The sequence below is a fragment of the Phyllostomus hastatus genome, unplaced genomic scaffold, assembly GCF_019186645.2.
Source record: "Phyllostomus hastatus isolate PE091 unplaced genomic scaffold, TTU_PhHast_1.1 phas_contig_38, whole genome shotgun sequence".
Taxonomy (NCBI): domain Eukaryota; kingdom Metazoa; phylum Chordata; class Mammalia; order Chiroptera; family Phyllostomidae; genus Phyllostomus; species Phyllostomus hastatus.
The window spans coordinates 6,401,278-6,428,144 of NW_025333869.1; the positions used below are offsets into that span (position 1 = coordinate 6,401,278).

Below are 26,867 nucleotides of genomic sequence, written 5' to 3' on the forward strand. Positions count from 1 at the left end.
ATCTCCTTGTGGTTTGAATTTGCACCTCTCTGATGGCTGAGCATCTTTTCATATGTCTCTGGCCCCTCTGTGTGCCCTCCTTGGAGAAGTGTCTGTTCAGGTCTTTTGCCCATTTTTAAACTGGGTTGTTTGTCTTCCTGGAGTGGAGTCATGTTAGTTCTTTATATATTTTGGAGATCAAACCCTTGTCTGATCACTTGCCAGGTATCACTGGCAAATATGCTTTCACATACAGTTGGTTCTCTTTACATTTTAATGCTATTTTCATTTGCCGTTCAGAAGCTTTTTATTTTGATGAGATCCCATTTATTTATTCTTTCCTTTATCTCCCTTGTTCTGGGGGACATATCAGTGAAAATATTGCTGCATGGAATATCTGAGATTTTTCTGCCTATGTTTTCCTATAGGACTTTTATGGTATCATGACTTATATTTAAGTCTTTTACCCACCTTGAATTTATTTTTGTGTGTGGTGTAAGTTAGTGATTGAGTTTCTTTTTTTTCTTTTTTCTTTTGTATGTAGCTGTCCAGATCTCCCAACGCCATTTGTTGGAGAGGCTATTTTTACTCAATTTTATGCTTCTTCTCCCTTTGTCAAATATTGACCATAGAGACTCGGGTTTATTTCTTGGCTCTCTGTTCTGTTCCACTGGTCCATATGCCTGTTTTTATGCCAGTACCAGGCTGTTTTGATTACAGTGGCCTTGTAATACAGTTTGACATCACGTATTGTTATCCCTCTCACTTTGTTCTTTCTCAAAAATTGCCATAGCTATTTGGGGTCTTTTATGGTTCCATTTTGAAATGTTTGTTCTATATCTCTGAAATATGTCATTAGTACTTTAATAGGGATTGTACTGAGTCTATAAATTACATTGGGTAGTATGGACATTTTGATGCTGTTAATAACTCCAATCCATGAACATGGTACATACTTCCATTTGTTTGTGTCTTCCTTAATTTCTTTTTTTTTTTTGTGTGTGGTTGCCTCTTTTTTCTTTTTTCTTTAATTATTTTTTTTAATTTATTGATTATGCTATTACATTTGTCCCTTTTCCCCCTTCCCTCCCCTCCACCCTGTACCCCCTCTCCCACCCACGTCCCCCCCCCCTTTAGTTCACTTCCATGTGCAATTCTTATGAGTTCTTTAGCTTCTACCTTTCCCGTACTATTCTTGCCCTCCCCCTATCTATTTTCAACCTACATTCTATGCTACTTATTCTCTATACCTTTCCCCCCCTCCCCCTCCTCCCACCCCCCCTGTTGCTAGCCCTCCATGTGCCCTCCATTTCTGTGGTTCTGTTCCTGTTCTAGTTGTTTACTTAGTTTCTTTTGGTTTTGCTTTAGGTGTAATTGTTAATAATTGTGAGTTTGCTGTCCTTTTACTATACATGTCTTTTTCTTTATCTTCTTTTCTTAGATAAGTCCCTTTAGCATTTCATAAAATAAAGGCTTGGTGATGATGAACTCCTTTAATTTGACCTTATCTGAAAAGCACTTTATCTTCCCTTCCATTCTAAATGACAGCTTTGCTGGATAGAGCAATCTGGGATGTAGGTCCTTGTCTTTCATGACTTGGAATATTTCTTTCCAGCCCCTTCTTGCCTGTAAGGTCTCTTTGGAGAAATCAGCTGACAGTCTGATGGGAACTCCTTTGTAGGTGACTGTCCCCTTATCTCTTGCTGCTTCTAGGATTCTCTCCTTCGTTTTTACCTTGGCTAATGTAATTATGATGTGCCTTGGTGTGTTTCTTCTTGGGTCCAACTTCTTTGGGGCTCTCTGAGCTTCTTGGATTTCTTGGAAGACTGTTTCCTTTGCCAGATTGGGGAAGCTCTCCTTTATTATTTGTTCAAATAACTTTTTCACTTGTTGCTCCTCCCCTTCTGGTACCCCTATAATTCGAATGTTGGAACGTTTAAAGGTGTCCTGGATGTTCCCAAGGCTCTCCTCGATTTTTTTAATTCTTATTTCATCATGCTTTCCTGCTTGGTTGATTCTATCTTCCTTCTGGTCCACTGTATTGTTTTGAGACTCAGATTCCTTCCTTTCTCTATTGGCTCTCCTCCGCGTATCTTCCTGCATCTCTTTTATGGTAACCTGCATCCTTTCATCTAAATTGCGCCCAAAATCAACCAATTCTGTGAGCTTTCTAATCACCAGCGTTTTGAACTGTGCATCTGATAGATTGGCTATTTCTTGGTCGCTCAAAAGGATGAGTCCTGGGGGACTGATCTGCTCTGTTGCACACATGTCTTATGTCTTTCCCTGTCTCTCCTTCCCCCCCCACTGGTCGCTCTTGTTAAGGTGGGGGGCGGAGCCTTAGGTGTTCACCGGGGCTGGGCGCCCCAGTCGCTAGATTGTGACGTTATATGTGGGGGCGGGGGCGGGGGCGGGGGCGGGAGGGAATCAATGGCGGCAGTTCAATTCTCTTGGGCCCAGACCTTTCCCGGGGCTCCTGGGCTGCGAGCTCTGCCCTGGTCCACAATCGCTGCCCCACTGGGTCTGGCAGCCGCAGCTTGCGTACTCAGGGTCCACCGCTGCGTTCCTGCGCCCCGATGGCTGTCGCGCCGATTCCGCGCCAAATTTCCCCCGACCTCCGTGCGCTGCCGACCCGCGCCAGCCCCGCGCCCGCTCGGCTCGTTGTCTCCTACCAGTCTGGATGTACGGGTCTACTTCAACTTCTTGGCTGTCCGACTTCCATTCAGATGAATCCCCTGTCGGTTCTGGGTGTTATGCTGACTGTATTTTATTGTTGTTCTAATCTTGGTTGTGCGAGGAGGTACGGTGCGTCCACCTATTCCTCCATCTTGCCGGAAGTCGAGCGTGTCTTCCTTAATTTCTTTCTTTAGTGTTGTATAGTTTTCTGAGTACAGGTCTTTTACCTCCTTGGTTAGGTTTATTCCTAGGTACTTTATTTTTCTTGTTGGTAAAGAAAATGATATTTTTCCCTGATTTCTGTTTTTGGTATTTCATGGTTGTGTACTAAAATACGTTTGGTTTCTGAATATTGACTTTGTATACCACTGTTTTGCCAAATTCACATATTAGGTCGAATGGTTTTTTGGTGAAGTCTATATGATATTCCATTGCAGATGACTATCATGTCATCTGCAAACAATGACATTTTTGCTTCCTCCTTTCCAATTTGGATGCTTTTTTTTTTTTTGACTCATTGCTGTAGCTAGAACTTCCAATACCATGTTGAATAGAAGTGGTGAAAGCAGACATCCTTGTCTTGTTCCTGATCTTCATGGGAAAACTTTAGATTTTGCCCATTGAGTATGATGTTGGCTGTAGGTTTCTCATATATTGCCTTTACTGTGTTGAGCAATGCTCCCTCTATTCCCACTTTGCTGAGTGTTTTTGCCATAAATGTGTTCTGCATCTTATAAAATCCTTTTTCCACATCTATTGATATGATCATGTGATTTTTGTCTTTCATTTTGTTTATGCGATATATTATGTTTATTGATTTGCAAATATTGTACCATTGTTGCATCCCTGGGATGAATCCCACTTGATCATGCTGTATGATCTTTTTAATGTATTCCTGGGTGAGGTTTGCCAATATTTTAGTGTCTATGTTCATCAGTGATATTGGTCTGCGATTTTCTTTCTTTGTTGTATCTTCATCTGGTTTGGGGATTAGGGTAATGCTGGCTTCATAAAAAGAGTTTGGGAGTCTCTGTCTTCTTTGATTTTTTGGAATAGTTTGAGAAAGATAGGGATTAGCTCTTCCTTAAGTGCTTTGTAAAGTTCTCCTATGAAACCATCCAGTCCAGGGCTTTTGTGTGTCAGGAGTTTTTTGATTAATGATTCAATTTCATCATCTGTTATTGGTCTGTTCAGGCTTTCTGCTTCTTCTTTTTCAGTTTTGGAAGATTATACTTTTCTAGAAATTTGTCCATTTCACCTAGGTTTTCAAATTTCTTGGCATACAGTTCTTTATAGTAATTTCCTACAATCCTTTGAATTTCTGTGGTATCAGTTGTAATCTCTCCTCTTTCATTTCTGATTGTGTCTATATGGGTCCTCTCTTTTTCTTGATGAATCTCCTTAAAGGCTTGTAAATTTTCTTTATCTTTTCAAAGAACCAGCCCCTAGGTTTGTTGATCTTTAGAAATGTGCTTTTATTCTCTATGTCCTTTAATTCTCCTCTGATCTTGGTTATTCCCTTCTTTCTACTTGCTCTGGGCTGTCTTTGTTGTTCTTACTCGAATTATTGTAGGTGTAGGGTTAGGCTGTTTATTTGAAAAGTTTCTATATTTTTTAGGTAGGCCTGTGTCACTATGAACTTCCCTCTCAAGATTGCCTTCATTGTGTCCCATAAGTTTTGCATTGTTGTGAGTTCATTTTCCTTTGTTTCCAGAAACTTTTTGATTTCTTCCTTGATCTCATTCTTGACCCATTCATTTTCTAGTAGCATGCTATTCAATCTCCAAGAGATTGAGGGGTTGGGGTTTTTTTTTGTTTTTTTGTTTTTTGTTTTTTTAGTTTTTTCCTTGAAGTTGGTTTCTAGTTCAGTACCTTGTGGTCAGAAAAAAATGCTTGATATGCTTTCAATTTTCTTGAATTTGTTGAGGCTTGTTTTGTGTCCTATCATGTGGTCTATCTTTGAAAATGTTTCATGTGCATTTGAGAAGAATGTGTATTTTGCTTCTTTGGGATGAAAGGCTCTCTCTCTATATATATCAGTTAAGTACATTTGATCTAGGACATTGTTCAATGTGGCAATCTCTTTGTTGATATTTTGTTTGGAAGATCTATTCATTGTTGACAGTGGGGTATTGGAATCCACTACTATAATTGTGTTGTTGTCAATGTCTTGATTGAAGTCCTCCAAGATATCCCTTATATTGGTTTCTCCTATGATGCTTGCATATATGTTTATGTTTATGTCTTCTTGATGGATTCTTCCCTTGAATATTATGAAGTGTCCTTGTGTCCTTGTAGGTCTCCTTTTATGTCCCTTGTTTTGAAGTCTATTTTGTCTGATATGAGTCTTGCTACCCTGGCTTTTTTTTTTCTTGTCCATTTGCTTGGAATATTTTTTTCCAACACTTCACTTTCAGTCTGTGCAGGTCTTTTCTTCTGAGGTGGGTCTCTTGTAGGCAGCATATGAATGGGTCATGATTTCTTATCCATTCAGCTACTCTATGTTTTTTCATTGGAGCATTCAAACCATTTATGTTTAAGATTATTATTGATTGGTACTTATTCATTGCCATTTTACTTCCTTCGTACTTGTGTTCCTCTCTCTCTCAGTCTTTTTCTTTCTTTTCTTAAACCAGTCCCTTCAGCATATCTAGCAGTGATGCTTTGGTGCAGGTGTATTCTTTGAGCTATTTTTGTCTGGGAAACTTTTTATTTCCCCTTCCATTTTAATTGAGAGCCTCGCTGGGTAGAGCCTAATTGAGTAATCTTGGTTGCAGGCCTTTCTTTTTCATTACTTGGAATATTACTTGCCATTCCCTTCTGGCTTGTCCTTTTTCCATAGAGAAGTCAGCTGCTAGCTTTATCAGGGCTCCCTTTTATGTTACTTCCTCTTTCTCCCTTGCCGCCTTTAAGATTCTCTCTTTGTCTTGGAATTTTGCCATTTTAATTATGATGTGTCTTGGAGTGGGCCTCTTTGGGTTCCTCTTTGTTGGGACCCGCCCTGCCTGGTTTCATAAACTGTAATCCCTCATGGCTAAGGCTCAGTAGAAGGACCTTGGGACCATAAGTTATTAAGGAGACAAACTTTTCTTCCTTGTAGAGGTGCCACCTCTGCCCCCTTTTACTTCACCCTATGTGACCCCAGGTGGAAGTCTGGTTAGCCAATGACAGGTAAGATTCCTCAAGGGAAGGACCACCTAAGACAGGCATGGTCATAAAGGAGACCTCAGGGAAGGACATGGGGGGCTATAGAAAAAGGGGATGAACCCTTTCTCCTCTGCTTTGACATAGCCTGAGTCCTCATTTTGTCTGCAAGAAGTCTCCTAATCTCTTGGCTGCCTTACTTCCCCTGCCTGACTTAAGCCTGAAACAATGCTGGAGGTTGGTGGGGCCCTCTGCTGGAAAGGGTGGGTTCCAGTGTGGGGGATCAGGCCTAAGAAAGAATGCATAAAATACTGTGAAACCTGCTTTGCTAATACCCTCAATTTAAACGATAAGGGTCCAAGCACAGAATGAGTTTATTTCCCCAAAGTTTTATAGCCCCTTAGCTATCTGACACTGACTCAGAATAAGCCCTCATAGTTCTTTTAATGTTATCTATTGTTTGATGATTACTGTGTGACAATGATTGATGAGCTTTACATATATGCCCTGTATTCCTATGCAAATTACACCCAATAAAAGCCCATCGAGGAACAGACTCCTGGCCCTTCTCCTTTGAGGGATCAGCCACATTTCCTCCCCAAGAAGATTATGTCTTGGTAGGTTTATTCTCATCTGTGACTGCTGGGGGGGGGCACCCTGAGGGTGGAGCCCCCCACACACCTCTTCATTGGGACCTCTTGTGCTTCCTTGATATGTGTGAGTTTTTCTCTCATGAAATTAAGAAGTTTTCCATCATTACTGTTTCAAACAGGTTTTCTATCCCTTCTTCCTCTTCTCCTTCTGGTATCTCTATTAGATGGACATTATTATGTTTCATATTGTCCTGCAGTTAACATTCTTTCTGAGTCTCTTTTCCTTTTATTGCTCTTTCTGGGAGTTTTTTCCTAACTTGTTCACCAGCTTGCTGATTTGATCCTCTGCTTCATCTAGCCTGCTTTTGATTCCTTCCACTGTTTTATTCTATTCAGAAATTGTATTCTTCATTTCCTCTTGGCCCTTGTTGATAGTTTCTATTTCCTTTTTCATGTTGATATAATTTACACTAAGTTCCCCATAGTTCCCCTTTAGTTTTGGTAATTCTTAGTGAGCTCATTGAGCTTCCTTATGATCACTGCTTTGAACTCAATATCTGATAATTGACTTGCCTCTATTTCATTTAGCATTCTTTCTGTGGCTTCTTCTTTCCTTTCATTTGGGATTTGTTTCTTTGTCTTCCCATTGTTTGTGAGACTCTTCTTTTTAGCCTCTGCTTTTTAAATTGATTTGTTCTTACTTCTTGAGTTTGTGCTGTGAACTTCTAAGGTAGGAGACCTGTGATATTCAGTAGTGCAGTCTCCTTGATCTCCTAAACTTGCTGATCTTGGGATGTCATTTATGGTGGCTCTGTATGTATGTATTTGGGTTTTGATTATTATTTTGTCATTCTGTGGTGGGTTGTTCCCTCTGCCTAGTGGATTCAGGGTTGTTCTGTCCACCACATCTTGTGATGGATCTTGTATGCTATTGTTCAGGTGCTGCCAGAACAAAACCACAAAGCACAGGAACAAGCCCCCATCCACAAATATATCTCCCCCCACAGTCGCAATATCAACACCAAATGAATCAGTATTAATAAGGGTGTAAAGAGATTAAGACTCTTATAAGAAAAGAGAGAAAGAAACTATAGTATAAATTCTAGTGACTTAATATGCACAAACTTGCTGGACAAGAAATGAATGTTAAAAGGCTATGCAGAAAAGAAAATATCACTGATCATGGAGAAGACCACAGTGGATTTCAACTCAGTATCTTTTAGTATTTCCCACTGTTTTTTTCTTTCTGGATCCACCTTTGGTGGTGTCAAATGTTGACCCTGTCTGACCTTATGCAGCCTGCTCAGAGACTGCCAGATATCTGCTTTCTATAGTTGTCTCCTTCAGTTGTTAATTAGTTACTTTGCACTCAGCAGTCAGGCTTAAGCCCCATAGGGTGGGACAGAATTCCTCCTGGTGTTGGGTGCATTGTTTCCCCTCAGGCTGCTGCTACTTGGAGAGGAGTAGAGTGGTCTGCATGAGCAGGATGGCTGCTGCAGGATGGGTGATGACTCAGCACCAGGATCCTGGCAGCCAATCCCTCAGTTCTCTCCCCCAAGCCTCCATCCTTAGTCTCTCCTAAAGCATCTCTAGTCCACTCTTCCCCCCACCCATTTGCCAGGGATCTATGTCTGTTGCTGTCTCCTTCAGCTATTTATCTGGTCACTCTACACTCAGCAGTCAGGCTTAAGCACCACAGAGCTGGGAGAGAGTCTCTCTTGGGGATGGGGCTGATGTTTCCCTTCAGGTTGCTGCCACTCAGAGGGGAGTTGTCTGCCTAAACAAGATGGTTGCCCCCTTTGGGGAACTACTCAGCACTGGGTTCCCTGCGGCTACTCCCTCCTCTCTCTTCCCAGAGCTGCTATCCCCAGTGTCTCCTCAGGCTTCTCCAGCCCACCTGCTCCTGCCTTTGCTGGAACCTCGGGTAAGTGACAGCAAATGAAAATTTGTGCATTGACCCTTTAAATGGCTCTTTGCATCTCTAGCTCTCCATCTCTGGCAGAGAGCAACCCTGCCACTTTTTGCTTCCCATTGTGTCGCAGACACCGGCCCACAGTGCCTATGGCTTTATGGATGAGACATGAGATAAATTCACTTGGACTACCAAGTCCTGTGAAGGAAAAGGGACAGCATGGCTACCCTCTCAAGGGGAGGGTGCCTCAGAGCAGCCTGTCCACTCTCTCAAAGGAGAGCACCCCAATCCTTCCCTTCACAGGGTTTTTATTGGCTTTTAAATTGCACAGGAATATAGGTAAAGTTCATTAATCATTGTCAGGCAGTAAGGATCAAACAATAGATAACATACAAAGAACTCTGAGGGACTATTCTGAGTCAGCATCTGTTAGCTAATGGGCTACAAAACTTTGGGAAAAAAACTCATTTCCTGCTTGGGCCTTTATCATTTAATTAAGAGCATTCTTAGCAAAGCCAAGTTTCACAGGACCCCGGGAACCCCACCATTTCTAGTTCAGGGCTGCACCGCTGTTTGTCATTGTTTCTGGCTTAAGTCAGGCAGAGGAGGCAAGGCATCCAAGAAATTAGGAGACTTCTCACAGGCGGAATGAGGACTCAGGCTTTGTCAAAGCCAAGGGGTGAGGGTCCGTCACAGCCCCCCAAGTCCTTCCCTGGGGCCTCCACATGATCATGTCTTAGGTCATTCTCCCCTTGGGGAATCTTACCTGCCATTGGCTAACTGATCAAGCATTGGGGGCCAGTTATTGAAAAAGGAGCAGAAGCGGCACTCCTACCAAAAAGATAAGCTTTGTCTCCTTAGTGGTTTCTGGTCTGAAGGTCCCTCACTCAGCCTTAGCCATGGGGTTGGGGGGGGGGGGGCGGTTACAGCTCCTGAAACCAGGCAGGGCAGCTCCCAACACCATTATGATCTATGTAATTTTGGATTCTGGTATTCCAGGATGGGGATCCCAGCTTAGGGTTTAGACCCCATTCTTCTTAGGGAGATCCAACCTGCTGCTTAATTATCCTTCCTGTGCTGTCACCTGTGGGCACCCAGCCAGCCCTCTCATGTCTCTACCACACTCCTTACCAGGCAGGTTGTGCCTAAACTGGATCTTATGTCTATCCAAAGTTATAAGGCTTCTCTCTCACTATTGTTCAGTTGTTTGTTCCAGGTGATTTCTCCACAATTTAGTTGTAATTCCAGATTGGTCCTGAGAGGAGTTTAGTGTGACTTCCATTCACTCTTCTGCCATCTTGTCTACCCTCTAAAGCAATTGTTTAAAAAGTCTGCATGATTCCAAGTGTAATTCTTTAGAAAACAATTGAATGACTACATTTGATTGAAATCTGTAAGATCCAGTTTAAAGCAAACAGCTTTTCTTTACTTTTAATAGCCATCTTGCATTTCTCTAAATTTTATTTTTTTCTCTGGGTATGACTTGTTTCTATTCTGCACTCTTACTTTCTCCCCACTCCAGCCTCTCAAACCCATTCATCTAGTCATTAGTCATCTCACATTCTTTTGCAGTGGGAGTTATTTTGAGGAATTTAAAATATCCTCCTTGGGAAGAGCCTCTGGAGTGCCTGCACCTCAGCATGCAGACATGTCTCTGTACCCTCTGCCATGCTCTGTATCCAGAGACTGCAGTACTTACTGGGGAAGGGGAAGTTGATTTATTTATGAATGGGGCAGCCATAATTAATAAGTCAACAAACAAGTGCTAGCAAAATTGCAGAGAAAAGGGAACCCTAGTATGATGTTGGTGGGAATGCAAATTGGTGTAGCCACTGTGGAAAACAGTATAAAACTTCCTCAAAAAAACTAAAAATGGAACTTCCTTTTGACCTGGTGATTCCACTGCTGGGATTAAACTCTAGGAATCCTGAAACACCAATTCAAAAGAACCTATGCACCCTAATGTTGATAGCAGCACAATTTACAATAACCAAGTGCTGGAAGCACCCTAAGTGCCCATCTGTAAATGAGTGGATCAAAAAACTATGGTACATTTACATGATGGAATACTATGCAGCAGAAAGAAAGAAGGAGCTCCTACCCTTTGCAAAAAATATGGATGGACCTGGAGAGTATTATGCTAAGTGAGGTAAGCCAGGGGGTGAAAGACAAATACCATATGATCTCACCCTTAACTAGAACACAATCAACAAAGAGAAAAAGCAAACAAAAAATAACCAGAAACATTGAAATTAAGAACAATCTAACAATAGCCAGAGGGGATGAGGGAGGGTATAATGGGGGGAAGGGTTTTCAGGAACAACTATAAAGGACACATGGATAAAACCAAGAGGGGGTGCAAGTAGGTGAGGAAGGTGAAGAGGCTGGGGTGGGGGTACTAGTGGGGGGTTAATGTAGACAGCTGTACTTGAAAAACAATAAAATAATTTTTAAGAACTGTGGTATATTTACACAATGGAATACTATGCAGCAAAAAGAAGTGAGGAGCTCCTACCATTCAACATCATGGATGGAACTGGAGAACATTTTGCTAAGTGAAAGAAGCCAGGCAGTGAAAGACAAATACCACATGATTTTATCTATATGAGGGACCTAATAAACAAAAGAAACAAATGTGCAAAAGAGAACCAGAGGCATGGAATCAAGGAACAGACTGATAATGAACAGGGCGGGGGGGGGGGGTGAGGTAAAGGGTGGAAGGAAGGGGAAGGGACTAGTCAAGGAACATGTATGAATGACCCATGGACATGGACAACAGTGTGGAGATTAACTGTGGGAGCAGGAGATGGGCTGGGTGGAGGAGAGCAAAGGGGAATAAATTGGGACAACTGTAATAGAACAAAAATAAAATATTTAATAAAAAAAGAAAAGTAATTGTCACAGGGAAGAAACAATGAAGATCCTATATATGAGTACTCCATATTCCTGAAAAATGAACCAAGAAATGGAATAGAACAAAATTAACAACTATTATTAAAAAACACTTTCAATAACCAAAAGAACACCCAAATCTTTTGACTAAAAGCACTCATTTTGTGTAGATATCTCCCTCAAAACTTCAGATGCTATAAGATAGTAGATCAATGTCCATAGAGTTTTGAAGTAGAAGGGATTTGATCCCATAATTTATAATAGATAGCCAAGTCATTGTTCAAGTATAAAGGCAACATAAAAACAATTTCTATCATTCAAAAACTGAAATGGCATCCAAGTACCCTTCAACAAAATGTATCTTTGCATACATATTGTTACAGAAACAAAAGGGACCAAGAGGGACCCAAGGCAATATACTATTACCGAAAGGAACCCCCCAGGTTTGTTATGTCCACCACCTTATAGGAAAGATGTCTCTCAATGCCAGAGACTTGTGAAAAGGAAAGAAAATGTTTATTTAATGCTATACAGACTTAAAGTGGTGACCTAATGTCTTCATCAAAATCCCAAAGTCCCTTAAAACACCCACAAACACACATAGTCCTTCCTTCCCCCTTTGTCCAGTCTGGGGTACCATATCTCAGGAAAAGAAATAGAAGTCCAAGGCTCAGGCAGCCCCCAGTTCTTCCCAGTAATCTGTCTTGGCTGGCAGGCCTCCCTTTGTTCCCAGCACCATCAGCTGTGTCACCAGGATCTCTGCTAGAGCCAGGTGGTGGTTCCCCCTTCTAAAGCTGCGGGAGTCCCCACTCTGGCAAAGCCACGTGGTTCTCCCCACACTGCCGCAGCTGCGTAGTCCTCTCTCACATGTCCATAGCTGTGTGGCTCTCTCTCCCAGGACCACAGGAGTCCCCACTCTGCTAAAGACCAAGTGGTTCTCTCCCCAATGGCTGCTGTGTCTGGGTTTAAATACCCACACCAATCCCCCTCTGCAGCCTCATTTCTGACTCCTCCCACAATTGACCACACTTGCCAGCACCCTCATATCCTTCCAGCTTTACTGGGCTGCCATCATGAGTCTGGGCAGGCGTGGCCCCATGTCATGGAGCCAATCTTTCCAAGCTGCCATGCAGGCACTGTAACTCGGGGGACCTGCCCCGCAGTTACATCTTGGTGGGGGAGTTACTTCCATCCCCCTGGCTCAGAGCATGGCCACAGCTATTTAACATATCTATGTAACCAGTTAAAGGTTATAGATATGTTAAATGACCATGCCAGATGTTAGCTGCAAAACTGTTGCTATGCAAAACAGCTCTCTATGGCCCGGCTCCATTTGTCTCTTCCCCTAGACCACACCTGTGGTTGGGGGGGGGGTGAGGACATCCTAATATTTCCTGGACACCTTGAGTTCTGGACCCCATTTCAAATCCCTATTTGGGGCCCCCTCTCGGCTGCACCCTGTAACAATAACAGACTGAATGCAAATACAAATAAAGATTAAAATGTCATGAATGAAGACCCTAAGTTGGTTGGAGTGTTGTCCTGTAAATGAGAATGTCATGGGTTCAATTCCCAGTCAGGACACATACCTAGGTTGCCAGGTCAGTCTCCAGCTGTGGTGCATATGAGAGGCAGTAACCAATCAATATTTCTCTCTCACATTCATGTTTCTTTTCCTCTACCTCTCTCCCTCTCTCCCTTCCCTTCTGTCTAAAATCAATAAGCATGTCTTTGGGTGAGGATCAAAAAAAAATTTTTTTTAAAGTCATGAATGATGAAATCATGATGGAAGGAAATAGCCATGGGCAAGAGTAATTTAGATATTTATTTACATTTAAATAACAATTATAATTCAAAATTCAATTGTAATAATTCTTTTTTTCTGGTAAAGAAAATAAATTTTTTAAATAAACTGTATATCTATTTATAGCAAACCATGATAAGGAGATGAGAATAAAATAAAAAATGTTGAGAATAATATTTGATGGGGACCCCAGCTCGTGGGTTCAAGACATTGTGGATGGGGGAGAAAGATTCACATGAACTACCAAGTCCTGTGGAGAAAAAGGAAGGTGACTTCGCTCTCAAGGGGAGCAAAAAGCTGCGGCCTCTGCCATGACAGGCCTTTATTTCTTTTTCTGGTCACATTACATGATGGTCCTCATTTACTATACACAGGTTCACTTTAGGTGGTTACTTTTTACAGAAAACAAAAAAGCCAAGGCTGCTAATCACATCACAGAAGAAGGATATTTGCAAATGAAAAGGGAAAAGTAGTTGAACCACTTACCCTTGTCCTTGGAAGGTTTAGTATGTACATTAGGAAGTTATAGTAAGCACTTGCTGTCTCAATTTAGGGTGAGAAAGTTCTAGCAAAAGCACGTCTCAAAAGTGGCCTAGGTATATTGCAGGCCTGATTCCCCACAGGAGAATCTATCTGTGGGTGTGGGTTCTGTGCATCTCTAAGTGGGAGCTGGGCCCTCACCATGCAGAACTGTCTTCTACAAATGTTTATCCACAAAACTAATTAAAATGGATTCTATGTGTTCATGAGGTCTACATTCAATATAATAAAACAAACTTACTAAATATTCTAATAATACATGGCAAAAAATTTTCTCTTTTTAAGCTATTAAAAAATGTTATTGTCATTCAATTACAGTTGTCCCCATTTTTCTGCCATTATTCTCCCCTAAGAAAATGGGGAGGGGGAGGATTGAATGTAATAATTCTTGACAAAACTTTATAATTTAAAATATTACAATAAACTAGCAAAGAAAAATCACTTAGTGTCCAGTAAGCTACTTTGAACTTTATATGAATGAATGGTGAAAATTTTGAAGCATTTGAAACAGGAAGCATTGGTGGTGGTGATGATAAGGTTATATAATGAGATTCTTGTGTTTAGAAGATCAATCTGGTTGCAGTTGGAAGGGATTTAATATAAGCAGAGTGGTAATAATGGAGTTGTGCCTGTAGGGATATAAGGAAATGGACAATTTAGAGCTCTATTTAAGAAGTAGAATCATCATTGATGATTGATTTAATATAGTGGGGAGAAGTGGGACAGGTAGAATTTTACCATAATCTTGGCTTGTGCACCTGTGTGTCAGTGACTTGTACTGAGGTAGAGAGAATAGAGTTGACTTGGCAGTGAAAATCATGAGTCTAATTTTAACAGGTAGAGCTTGAGATGTCTGAGAAATAGCCAAGTAAAAATGACAAACATGTCATATACACACACGCACAGACACACTGCACAAAGCACACTAATTAATATGAATGCAAAACCTCAGTAAAATTAGCAAATAAAAATGCTTTTTATTACAGGATTACAAGTACATTTAAAAATTGGTAGGCAATCTTTTTCATTTAAACCATTCTGTTATGGTATGTCACCGAAGTTTTAAAATGCTTTTCCCTATCATGATATTGAGCATTGTTTCATGTGCTTATTTTATGTTTATGTACCATTTTTGCTGTAGCATCTGCTCAAGTTCTTGCTCAATTTTAAAGTTTGGTTGTTTGTTGTATTATTAATAAGTTTATATATTCTAAATACAAAAGTCCTTTTCATAAATGAATTGCAAATATTTTCTTCCATTCTTGGACTTGCCTTTTCATTCTCAATGATTTCTTGTGACAAGCAGATGTTTTTCATTTTGGTTAAGTTCAATATTTACTAATTTTTTCTTTCATAAATTGTGCTTTTGGTGTTATGGCTAAAAAAGAAAATTTGCCTAACCCAAAGTCACAAAGTTGGGTTTTTTTTTTCAAGAAGACAATATGTAGCTCTAGTTATTACAGATCGGGCATGATGTATATATCAATGGGAAAAGGAAAGCTATTACACATATCATTCTGAGACCATTAGAATCAATATGGATAGAAGTGAATTGCATCCATATCTCACATCATATACAAAAATCAATTCTTTATAAAAAAGTTTTTACAGTATACTTTATTGATTATGCTATTACATTTGTCCCATTTTGTTCCCCTTTATCCTCTTCAACTCTGCACTCCCCTCCCTCTAGTATCCCCACTCTTAGTTCATGTCATGGATCATACATATAAGTTCTTTGTTATTAACATCTTCCTGTATATTTTGTACCTACCAATTATGCTTCTTATTCCCTGTACCTTTTCCCCCATTCTCCCTTCTCTCCCACCCCACTGATAATCCTCCATGTGAGATCCATTTCTGTGATTCTGCTCCTGTTCTAGCTGTTTGCTTAGTTTGTTTCTGTTTTTGTTTTAGGTGTGGTTGTTAATAATTGTGAGTTTGCTGTCATTTTACTGTTCACAGTTTTGATCTTCTTCTTTTTCTTATGTAAGTCCCTTTAACATTTCATATAATAAGGGCTTGGTGATGATTAACTCCTTTAACTTGACCTTATCTGGGAAGGACTTTATCTGCCCTCCCATTCTAAATGATAGCTTTGCTGGATAGAGTAATATTGGATGTAGGTCCTTGCCTTCCATGACTTTGAATAATTCTTTCTAGCCCCTTCCTGTCTATAAGGTCCCTTTTGAGAAATCAGCTGATAGTCTTTTGGGAGCTCCTTTCTAGGTAACTGTCTCCTTTTCTCTTGCTGCTTTTAAGATTCTATCCTTATGTTTAATCTTAGGTAATGTAATTATGATGTGCCTTGGTGTGTTCCTCCTTGGGTCCAATATCTTGGGACTCTCTGTGCTTCCTGGACTTCCTGGAAGTCTATTTCCTTTGCCATATTGGGGAAGTTTTCCTTCCTTATTTATTCAAATAAGTTTTCAATTTCTTGTTCTTGTTCTTCTCCTTCAGGCACCCCTATAATTTTGATATTGGAACACTTCAGGTTGTCCCAGAGATTCCTCAGCCTCTCTTCATTTTATTAAATTCTTGTTTCTTCATTCTATTCTGGTTGGATGTTTATTTCTTCCAAAGCATTTGTTTGAGCCCTAGTTTCCTTCCCTTCATTGTTGGTTCCCTGTGTATTTTGCTTTATTTCAGTTTGTGTAGCCTTCATTTCTTCCTTCATTTTGTGACTGAGCTCAATCAATTCTGTGATCATCCTGATTATCAGTGTTTTGAATTTTGCATCAGATAAGTTGCCTATATTCTCCTCACTTAGCTCTTTCTCTGGAGTTTTGGTCTGTTCTTTCATTTGGGCCATATTTCTTTGTCTCAGAACACCAGTCTAGATGAATGTTTCTTTAATTCCTTGGTTGTTGGAGTTCCATGAAGTTTGCTATTCTGGAAGTTCTGGTTGTTTATTGTTTTTAAATTGGTGTTATCCTTCTTTTAGTTGTGCAAGGAAGCAAAGTATTTCTATCTACACCTCCATCTTGGCCAAAACCCTAAAAAATTTTAAATAATCAAATTCTAACTTTTTATAAGGTAATAAATTTATTTTGGGGGGGTACAAGAGGACAGATTAAGCCCAGAACATCAAAACCACAGAAAAAGAGATTGATGGATCTGACTACCTTAAAATTGGGAAACTGTGCTTCTCAGAAAACAAAATACCATATGGAAAGTAAAAATGTAAAGCCTCAGTAAGAAGAAGCTTTTACAGTTCATATTGCCAACTATGAAAGTATTCATAGTCAGAATATATCTGAAAATCCTTGCTATAGACTGTGTCCCCTCAAAATTCTTGTGTTGAAACCTAATCCCCAATGTGGTGGTATTTGTAGGTAGGGTCTTGGGAGATAATTAGGTCATGGGAGTGGGTTTATGAATAGGATAAGTGCCCTTATAAAATAAACACTGGAGAGCTCTCTTACTCCTTCCTTCATATAAAGGCACACAAAAATGTAGCCATCTATAAATCAGAACACGGACTCTCACCAGAAACTATATCTGCCAGGACCTTGATCTTGGACTCCCTAGCCTCCAGACTGTAAGAGATTAATGTCTGTTGTTTATAAGCCACACAGTCTATGCTTTTTTATTAGAGCAGCCCATAACCATTAGAACAGTCTTAAAAAATAATTTTAAAAATACAATAGAAAAGGGGGCAAAAAGTTGAAGAGATATATCTTCAGGAAGGAAATCAAAATTACTATCAAACATATGAAATTTCTCAATTTTATTAGTAACTGTTAAAATAAAAATTATGACAAAACTGTGATACTATTTAGCACCTACCAGATTGGGCTTTCAGATACAGTGAATCTAAGATAGTATGGGCTGCCTGATTATGCAATGAATTTCAAATTCTCAGAAGTGCTCAAGTATGTTGTAGGCAGATCCTTATTGGAGAATTTATAGAAGACATTGACTTAGCACATAGTGAAATTAAATGATTTTTAAAGTTCTTTCTGTCCTAGGACCTCAAATTCTTGCTGCTCATTGCAGGCCATAGGGACAGTTCTGGATTAGTATAGTATACAAAAGCATTTATGTTTTATGTTAGATCACTATAAATACTGGTGTACCTCACTTCATTATTTTTCCTCATTTACTTGTTTTCAGAATAATAAGTAGGTGCTCTAGCAACCAGTTGTTTTTATTTTGTATCATTTATTTGTTATTTTTTGATGCCCAAATGAATGACCCTGTCTGATCTTGAAGTTGTGCTAGGGGTCTCTAATACAATCCCAGTAGCCAGATAGCTTCCTTTCATTCTGACCCTACAAGCTGTTTCAGGTTTACCTTGAAGATTTCCCGGCCCAGACATGAAATTAACAACTTCTCCAAGGAGTTATGGGTCCTTTCAGTGAAAAATGGTGTCCTTCACATTAAGAAATTTGGGTTCAAAAAGCTCATACCTGGGTGGTGGATCAAACATCTATGAAATGAGTCACAAGACTATTACAGTGACAGCGGGCACTGCTGTCAGCTCACAAGCCCATAAGTAAAATATCAGAACTTATTAGGCAAGATTAAATGGGATGTGACAAAGTGAAAAATAATCATAGCACAGAGTGGCTTGCCTGATTTCAAAAATCAAGACTTAAACAAGAAGCAAATACTTTGATTCAACATTTATTAAGCACCTACTGAGTGCAAATCTCGGTGCTGAGCACCAAGTGGTTGGTAACGCAGTCAGCCCCTTCTCAAAGGCAGAAAGCCTCAGACATTTCTAAAACCTCCAAGAGGGACCTGGTTTTGTGAGGAAATCTTGTGGCCCATGACACCCTAAATTCACCCTCAGGCCCATTAGTTACCACCACTTCAGAGTCTACTATTGAGATAAAACCAAGAAGATTACTCTCCTAAATCACGTTCCCTAGTCACACTGGAGCAGCTCTAAACTTTGCCATGAGCACAGCACCACAGAGCCATTGCTTCAGCGGCCCTTCAAGACCACAGATGTAAAATGCTTGTCCACAAAGCTACATGGGGAAAAGTGTATACCTCTCTTTATAGACTTCCTCCCACCTCAGGCTTCCCTATTTCCCCTTCCCTAGCAGGATCTTTGGTTCCAAATTGCTCCCCGCACCCCACCCAGGAAGCTGGCATCTGGTGTCAAATCCTACCAGCTTCCCAGCCTGCAGAGGTAAGAAGATGAATGAGCCATTGTAACTACCTCATGGAATAGACTTACTGAGCAAGTTATTTCACCTTTCTGAACACCTCTTCAGTTTTCAGCTGAGAATAACAACCTACACATACCTGCCCTGCCTCACAAAGTCATTGAGGAAGTGTAATGTAATCACATTTGAGAAAATAATATGTAATATACAAAGTGCTATGCAAAGGTTAGTTGATACTACTATCATTAGTCTCATGGGGGGAAAAAAAGGCTTAAATTCTAAATATAACCCTTGAAAAGAAAGTGTTATTTTTCATTCATTTTATAAACCACACCTCCCTTTTCCTCCATACCTTGGGTTAAGATCTAGGACCCTGCAGTTAGACTGCCAAGATTCCAATCCCAACTCTACCACTTACCAGGTCTGTGGCCTTGGAACATTACTTGGTCCTTCTTTATCTCAGTTTTCCCACTTGTAAAATGAGGGCATGAATAGTTTCTGCCCAAATAAGATATTCAGTATAGTGCCTGGCAGCATTGTACCCCAATAAGAGTTAGTTAACATCACATGCATAATTAGCATTTTCTGGTATTGGGTTTTCATCATACTGGAACACTTTCTTAGTTAAGTTTTTTTTTTGTTTTTTTTTTTTTACTTTTAGGGGCACTTTCTTTGATACTGATTGTAGTCCTCACATAGTTGCGACATTTTAACACACACACACAAACAGACAATTCCACACAATTCCACTAAGAAGATGTTTGAACTTGGGTTTTCTTCTTTGTAAAATTTAGCAAGGATATTTACTTCTGGGGCTGTTGTAAGAAATGAAATAAAATATGTAAATTTTATTAGCACAGAGTACCTAAAAATTATTAGTTCCCTTTCTCCCTAGCTCTGTGTTACCACAAATCCTTGTTATGGTTGTCATACATGTGAAAGTAAACAGAACTAGAAAAATCTCACAATGCTTCAGTTCCAGTGGGATACACAGACAATAAACAAGGACACAGACATAGACAATAAACAAGGACAGACATAAGACAATGTCAGGTAGTGGTAAGTGGCTTGAAAAAAGTTATTGTGGTGTGAAGGGAGAGAGAATAACCAGTGACCCTTACAGACAGGGCTTAGGACAAGTTTTTCTGAGTAATAATGTTGCTCAGACCCCTTGTTGTGAATTATTTCTCTTGTGTTTGTTCAATAAGGGCTGGTAGAGATAATCTCTCATGATTATCTGATCTTGGGATAAAAAATGTCAGCCTGAGTATGAGAATTGTTCTCCCACTTGAAAAAAACAAAACAAAACACTACTAACATGTAACAAGTCTACTTGAATCTTGTCCTTTATAAATTGAAAAGTATGTTTGTGTTTAGTCAAGAAGTGCCAAAGGGAAAAATGTTCATTACCCTCATCTTCCTAAGTAAAATAGAGTTCTTAAATTGAGCCCCAGATGGTAAACCTACCTAGGTTTCAACAGCATAAACCAAGATAAGGTAGTGTGGGCTGCCTCACCCTACTCTTATGTTATGTAGCCTTGGGAGAGGAGAGAGACCAGCCTGAAAGCCCAAAGAGGGAGAAGGTGGGAACAAGACCTTCATCCAAAACTGTCTGAGCTCTGATCACAGACTGAAGAAGCTGTTAGAGGCTTTCACCTCTATCCTTTCAGCAGGATAGGTACAAAGATACAGGAACTTCTTAAGCATTAGTCTTTATCCTCTTATTCTTCCTGGAATAGAGCAACTGGTAACTAAGCAAGCAATAGGCTGGGTGGAGCTGACAACATCCACCCTGAGGGGAAGTCAGTCAAAACTATGAGGTTATCTGTCTTAAGGCAGGGTGGGGAAATAGGGTTCTGGACAATTGATTTATTTTTCTTTTTTTCTTTAAATCCCCAATGAATGTTTCATTTTAATACTCAATAGTAGACAGTGTCTAATTCAGTTTAACTATGCATGAGAAACTGAAAACAACTTTAAATGTTTGAAATGGGCCAAAAGAAGGTGTGGTCCTACAAAACCAGAGGAAAATGATTAATCAGACAGACTTGTCCCTAGTCACTTCCTTGGCCAGCCAGGGCACCAGGACCATGTTGTCCTGCTGGAGGGTCACACTTGTATGCTGCAGTTATGAGTGCACTGGCTGCAGTGTTTCCTGCGGACATGCCTGGCACAAGTTCCACTCCATGAACTAGGGGATCTTGCAACCAACTGCAGGGGAAGTTAGAACTGCTCTCTTAAGCTTAGGCTCGTGCTGTCTGTCTGCCTTGCCAATCACAAAAACCATACTTTCTTAGCAAATTGTAGATTTTTCAGTAACTCAGTCTACCTAGGATCTATTTACAGCTTCTCTGTACCTGGCATCATGCTAAACATCAAGAGACAAATAAGATCCAATACAGGAACAAGTATAAAGGACACATGGACAAAAACTAGAGGGGGGGCGTAGAAATGGGAGGGAGGTGGGGATGGATGGGTGGGTGGGCTAGGATGGGAGTAAAGGACAGAAAACTGTACTTGAACAATGATTAAAATAAAATAAAATAAAATAAAATAAAATAAAATAAAATAAAAACAATACCTGTTCTCAAATACTTCAGAATATATTAGGAGAGATAGAGACAGAAGTAAATACTGATGGGACAGAGTTGTGGAAGCTCAGAAGAGGTACAACTGATTCTGCCTGAGGAATCCAAGGAAGGCTCCATAGAAGAAGCAACATATGTGCAGGTTCTTGGAGGAGGAGATAGAGAAATAGGGTAAGGAGGATAAAAGGGAAGAAATATGTCAAGATTTCATGGGTATGAGAAAAGGTAGTGTTCAGGAAAGAACACAGCAATTGAAGCATGACATTTTGGACCCTAAGAAAGGAGATATTTACCAAGAATAGTTCCTGGTAGCTAACTAGGCTAAAAATTTAAAAAAGAGCCTAGTAACGATTTCTACACAGGGTCCTCTTACACAAACTGCACTTCAGGGAAAAGCCTGCACTGAACTGCCTGCCTCCTACACTGACCTGCCTGCCTGCACTGTATTCTTGCTTCCTGAGCTAGGCCTTATAATTGTTTATAAATTGAGCCCCAGATGGTAAACCTACCTGGGTTTAGAACAACATAAACCAAGTTCCTGAAATTATATTTTAACAAGTAAAACCAAGGCTTCCCCTGTCCAGTTGGAAGTTCACAGATATATCCTCATCAGTGATTTCCAATCAGAGCAGCTCCATTCTGACCAATTAAACTGCAAGGATTTGGTGTCTTTATTTGCATTTGGATGAATCAATCAAAGACCAAAGGTGGGGACTTTTGTCCATATAAGTTAGCTTCCCTCTGTCTCGAGAAGTATGCTTTCCCTTTCCACCAAAGACTGAACACTGCATCTCCCCAGCTGGAGCTCAAACACGAAGACATCTCAGATGTCTTGCCAGACCCAAGTGGAGCTGTCTAGTCCCAGGGCTGCCTCACAGACTTGCCATCTCTTATTTGACCTGTAAGGCTGTTGAGCTGTTTTTATAGTCTATTTTCACAGCATGCTGTAATTGAGCTGTTAGCATTGAATGAAATTTCCTTCACTGCACCCCAAATTGGTGATTTCTTTCAGTGTTGAATTGGTGCCAGTGACCACTGGTTGACAGCCTGATGGTCAATTTTATGTGTCAAATTTGCTATGCTATAGTACCCAATTATTCAGTCAAACACTGAATAGTTGCTGCTGTGAAAATATTTTGTAGGTGTGTTTATTATTTACGATCAGTTCACTTTATGATACAGGGATTATCCTGGATTATCTGGATGAGCTTGGCCCAATCAGTTCAAAGACTTTAAAAAAGGAACTGAGTTCTTCCTGAGGAAAAAAAAAAATATTTCTCTTGTAAACAGCAGCATCAGCTCTTGCTGGAGAGTTTCCACCCTGCCCTTCCCAATCAGACTTGCTTACCCAGCTTCCACAATCACATAACCCAACAAATACCTTAAGTCTCTTCATATGTGCATAATCCTTCTGGTTCTGTTTCTTTGATAAAAACCTGACTGATATACATGGGAAGGAGGAAGGATTGAATGGGTGAAGGTGGGGTGGGCAAAACTGAATGGACAGTTCACAAAGTTAGCAATTCATAGTAAAGGCAAATGATCTTTGAAAAGCATTTCTATCAAGAAAATAAAAAACTATGAACAGTAAAATGACAACAAACTCATAACTATCAACAACTGAACCTAAAAATAAAAAACAAAACTAAGAAAACAACTAAAACAGGAACAGAACCAGAGGAATGGAGATCACATGAAGAGTTTTCAGTGTGTGGTCGGCGGGGGGGAAGAATGGGAGGAGAAAGGTACAGGGAATAAGAAGCATAATTGGTAGGTACAAAATAGACAGGGAGACGTTATGAATAGCATAGGAAATGTAGAAGCCAAAGAATTTATATGTACAATCCATGGACATGAACTAAGGGCGGGGGAAATGCTGGAGGGCTGAGGTGTGAAGAGTAGAGGGGGGTGAAAGTGGGGAAAATTGGGACAACTGTAATAGCATAATCAATAAAATATACTTCTTAAAAAGTGTTTCCATCATCAAGGGAATGGAAAATAGACAAAAATGAGGGGATAAAACAAGAGAAAAACCAATCATCACATCAAGCCCTGCCATTCATTCACTCTATCTTCAACCCATAAATATCTCCAATTTTATCTATTCCTTGTAGCATTTCTTTTGAAAATAAAAACTGACGCATCAAAATTACAGCTAAACTACAGAACAACCATAAATTCTTACGTGTCTGAAATCTAGCTGAGTGGAAGCCACATCAAGACTGGTAGGAAGGGTGAAGATGTGGCACAAGCTGGTCCCACACCCAAGTGTGGCAGATAAAAATAGATATTGATGTGAGCTGCAGAGGTCCCCTTTGAGGAACAAGGAGTCCCAGCTCCACACTAGGTCTCACATCCCAGAGTTCCAGTGCCAGGAAGAGAAGTCCCCACAACTTCTGGCTGTAAAAACCAGTGGGGATTGTGACTCAGTGACACACAAAGCTTCTAGAGTCTCAGGAAGTTTCTCTTAAAGAGCCCACATGTGTACCTACTAAAACTCCCTCTGAGCTCCAGCACTGTGGCAGCAGCTTGAAAGGAACCAGGAGTATACAGGGAGTAATTGAAATGTATGGTTTCAGGATGAGAGCTAGAGGGGAGATTTCTGACTGACAAAAGTGTAAGAAGATGCCACTGTTCCTTTTCTGAGCTCTCCCCCAACAGAGCCAACAGGCAGGTGCCCTATCTGAATCTCTATCAATTTAGCTCATAATGTTCACCCCACCCTGATGATTCTCTGAGTTCCCACCCCACCCCACTTGCAGGCCCACTGAAGCTATTTCCAGTGGTTTTTTCTTTCCTTTTTAAAAAATTTTATTTATTTTTAGAGAGAGGGGAAGGGAGGAAGAGAGGGAGAGAAATATCAATGTATGACTGCCTCTCATGTGCCCCTACTGGGGACCTGGCTTACAAGCCTGGCCTGTCTTGGCTCATGCTTCAGACTTTCCTAAAATCTCTCAGACAAACAGCATCTGGCATGAGCATGCCCTGTACTTCTTGCTCAGTGGCCTTAGGCCCAGCATTAGCAGCAGCCAGGCTTGGTCTGCCGATTAGACTCACCTGAGCACCTCCAAGCCTAGCACAAGTAGCAGCCATCTTCAGATCACTGTGTAGCTCAGTCGGATGGTCCTGAACAGGACACAAGCAGTGGCTGACCTTGACCTGCACTTCATGGGAGGCCCCAGAGCCACCACACCCATTGGACAGATTCAGACTATATTGAAGCACCATCCAACCACCTCCACAAGTGACACACTCTTGGAGCAGATTCAGAGGGCACCAGAGCCCCACTGAAGTGACTCCTGCTCTGTGGGAACCACTGTACAGGGGTGGGTTCCTGCACAGCTGTTCCTCCACAGTGGTCAGTGGTTGCAGCCGGTCCTTACAGCCAAATAGCCTGGGGGAAATCCTTATTACTGATGTGCCAACAGCAACCAAGGCTCAACTATAACAGGAGAGTGCACACAGCTCACATGGGGTCATACCTGGAGTGCCCAGCTTGGGTTACCAGGGAGTCTATGCCACTGGACCCTACAGAACACCTACTACATAAGGCCCTGCTACCAAACCTGAGAGATATAGCAGCTATACCTAATATATAGAAACCAACACAGAAAGGCTACCAAAATGAAAAGACAAGGAAATATGTCCCAAATGAAAGAACAAAATAAAACTCCTGAAAAAGAACTAAAGAAAATGGAGACAAACACTCAAGCAGATGCAGAGTTTAAAACACTTGTGACAGGGATGATCAATGACCAATGAGAACTTCAATAAAGATGTAGGAAACATAAAAATGGAACTAGAAAGCATGGAAAAGAACCAGTCAGAAATTAAGAATACATTACAACGTATTAACAATGGAGTAGGTGAAGTAGAGGATCAAATCAGGGATTTGGAGGATAAGAAAGCAGAATACACCCAATTAGAACAGCAAAAACAACAAAGAACCCAAAAGAATGAAGATAGCATAAGGAGCCTCAGAGACAACTTCAAGCATACCAACATCATGGGGGTGGTGAAAGAAGAGAGAGCACAAGAAATAGAAAACTTATTTAAAATATTAACAACAGAAAATGTCCCTAACCTGATGAAGGAAATAGACATAGAAGTCCATGAAGGACGGAGATTCCCAAACAAGATGAACCCAACAGAGGCGTACACTGATACATCATAATTAAAATGCAAAAGGTTAAAGACAAAGAGAAAACCTTAAAAGCAGTAAGGGAAAAGCAGTTAGTTACCTACAAGAGAGCTCCCATAAGACTGTCAACTGATTGTCAACAGAAATTTTGCAGGCTGGAAGGGAGTGGCAAGAAATAATCAAACTTATGAGAAGCAAGGACCTGTAACCAAGAGATGGTATGATCCTCGGTCCCCGAAATTACTGTTAGCCCATTCTCTTTTCGTTTTAAATTTCCTCACTCTAGATACCGAGGGGCGCTCTGCAGCTGACCGTCATTGGAGCCCACGTATGAGTCAATACCCACAAGTTTATTGGAGAGATCCCATTGACGGGTCACGCCATGGCCCAGACCCAGTATTAATATGGGGAAGAGGGTATGTGTGTGTTTTTCCTACAGATGCTGAGACTCCTCGTTGGCTGCCTGAACGCTGTGTTCGTCATGCACCCAGTCACTTGGGAAGACAACGAGTTCATTCCAGTTTATGTCAACAACACCCAGGTACTGGGCACCCCTTCCGTCGGACACGTGATACCAGTGAGTGCGATGGTCAATTATTCAGGCATATCTACGACGCAGCCGCTTTGCTTCTCCACCTCTCTGGCAAACTGTACTCTTATTCAGAGGTATGAGGACTGAGACAGTGACTTTAGTAATGGGACTCACTGGGGTGTTGATATGCTGTATTTGAAACGCAACAATACCTCCGCCACGATTGGCATAGGAACTCCCCCTGCCGACATTCCAACTTGCAGAAGTCGGACCCCATCGCCCAGCCAATGGGGACCGGCCTGGAGGATTTGCCATCTCAATCAAACAGTTTGCGACCAAGGGGTTTGTGACTGGAGTGACTTTCGCAACGGCTCGTTGCGGCCTCAAAATCTTCTCTACGGAATTTGTACCAAAAACAATAGAACCTATCAGACTATGTTGTGGAAAGCTGTGGCCTCTCTTCAGTATATTACCGTGGCAAAGAGAGCGGTCCAGTGGATGCACATAGGAGCTCAGGACGCCATCTCTTGGTCTGGAAATCAGAAGAATGTTTCTGTGATAGCTTGTGTACCCGACCCTTTCGACATGGAAATTCCCCGTCCCCTCAATAGGGAACATAATACCTGCTCAAAGAGTTCCCTCTCGGTAGAAAGTGAAACCCCCATTTTTATTAGCTCTCTTCGTCTACTCCCTGCTACTTTCGCTTTTTCTTTTTCTTTCGTATACTTACTGGGCCCCTGTAGCAGCGGTCCTGTCAGGCTCTGCTGTCGTCAATCTCAGGACTCTGGTGGTCCCCCCGAAGACCTCTGGTTCCGGTCCCTTGTTCGGGCGCCACTTGCCTCGGCCAGCGAGGCAGTGGGTTCGAGACGCGCAGTGACGGACTGAAAAGAGAGAGCGACCAGTTGCTCTGGTGGCAAAAGGCAAGTTTATTGAAAACTCCTGTCAT

The 26,867-nt window shown here is 41.0% G+C and overlaps 1 protein-coding gene across 1 annotated transcript in view; it reads right to left on the bottom strand.

Annotated features, from left to right (window-relative positions):
• Positions 1-24,341, bottom strand: part of LOC123821125 (glyceraldehyde-3-phosphate dehydrogenase-like) — a 46,723-nt gene extending 22,382 nt beyond the window's left edge. The window contains 1 exon segment of the mRNA XM_045842422.1: positions 24,306-24,341. Coding sequence (XP_045698378.1) covers positions 24,306-24,341 — 36 coding nt within the window.
• Between the last annotated feature and the right edge of the window lie 2,526 nt (positions 24,342-26,867).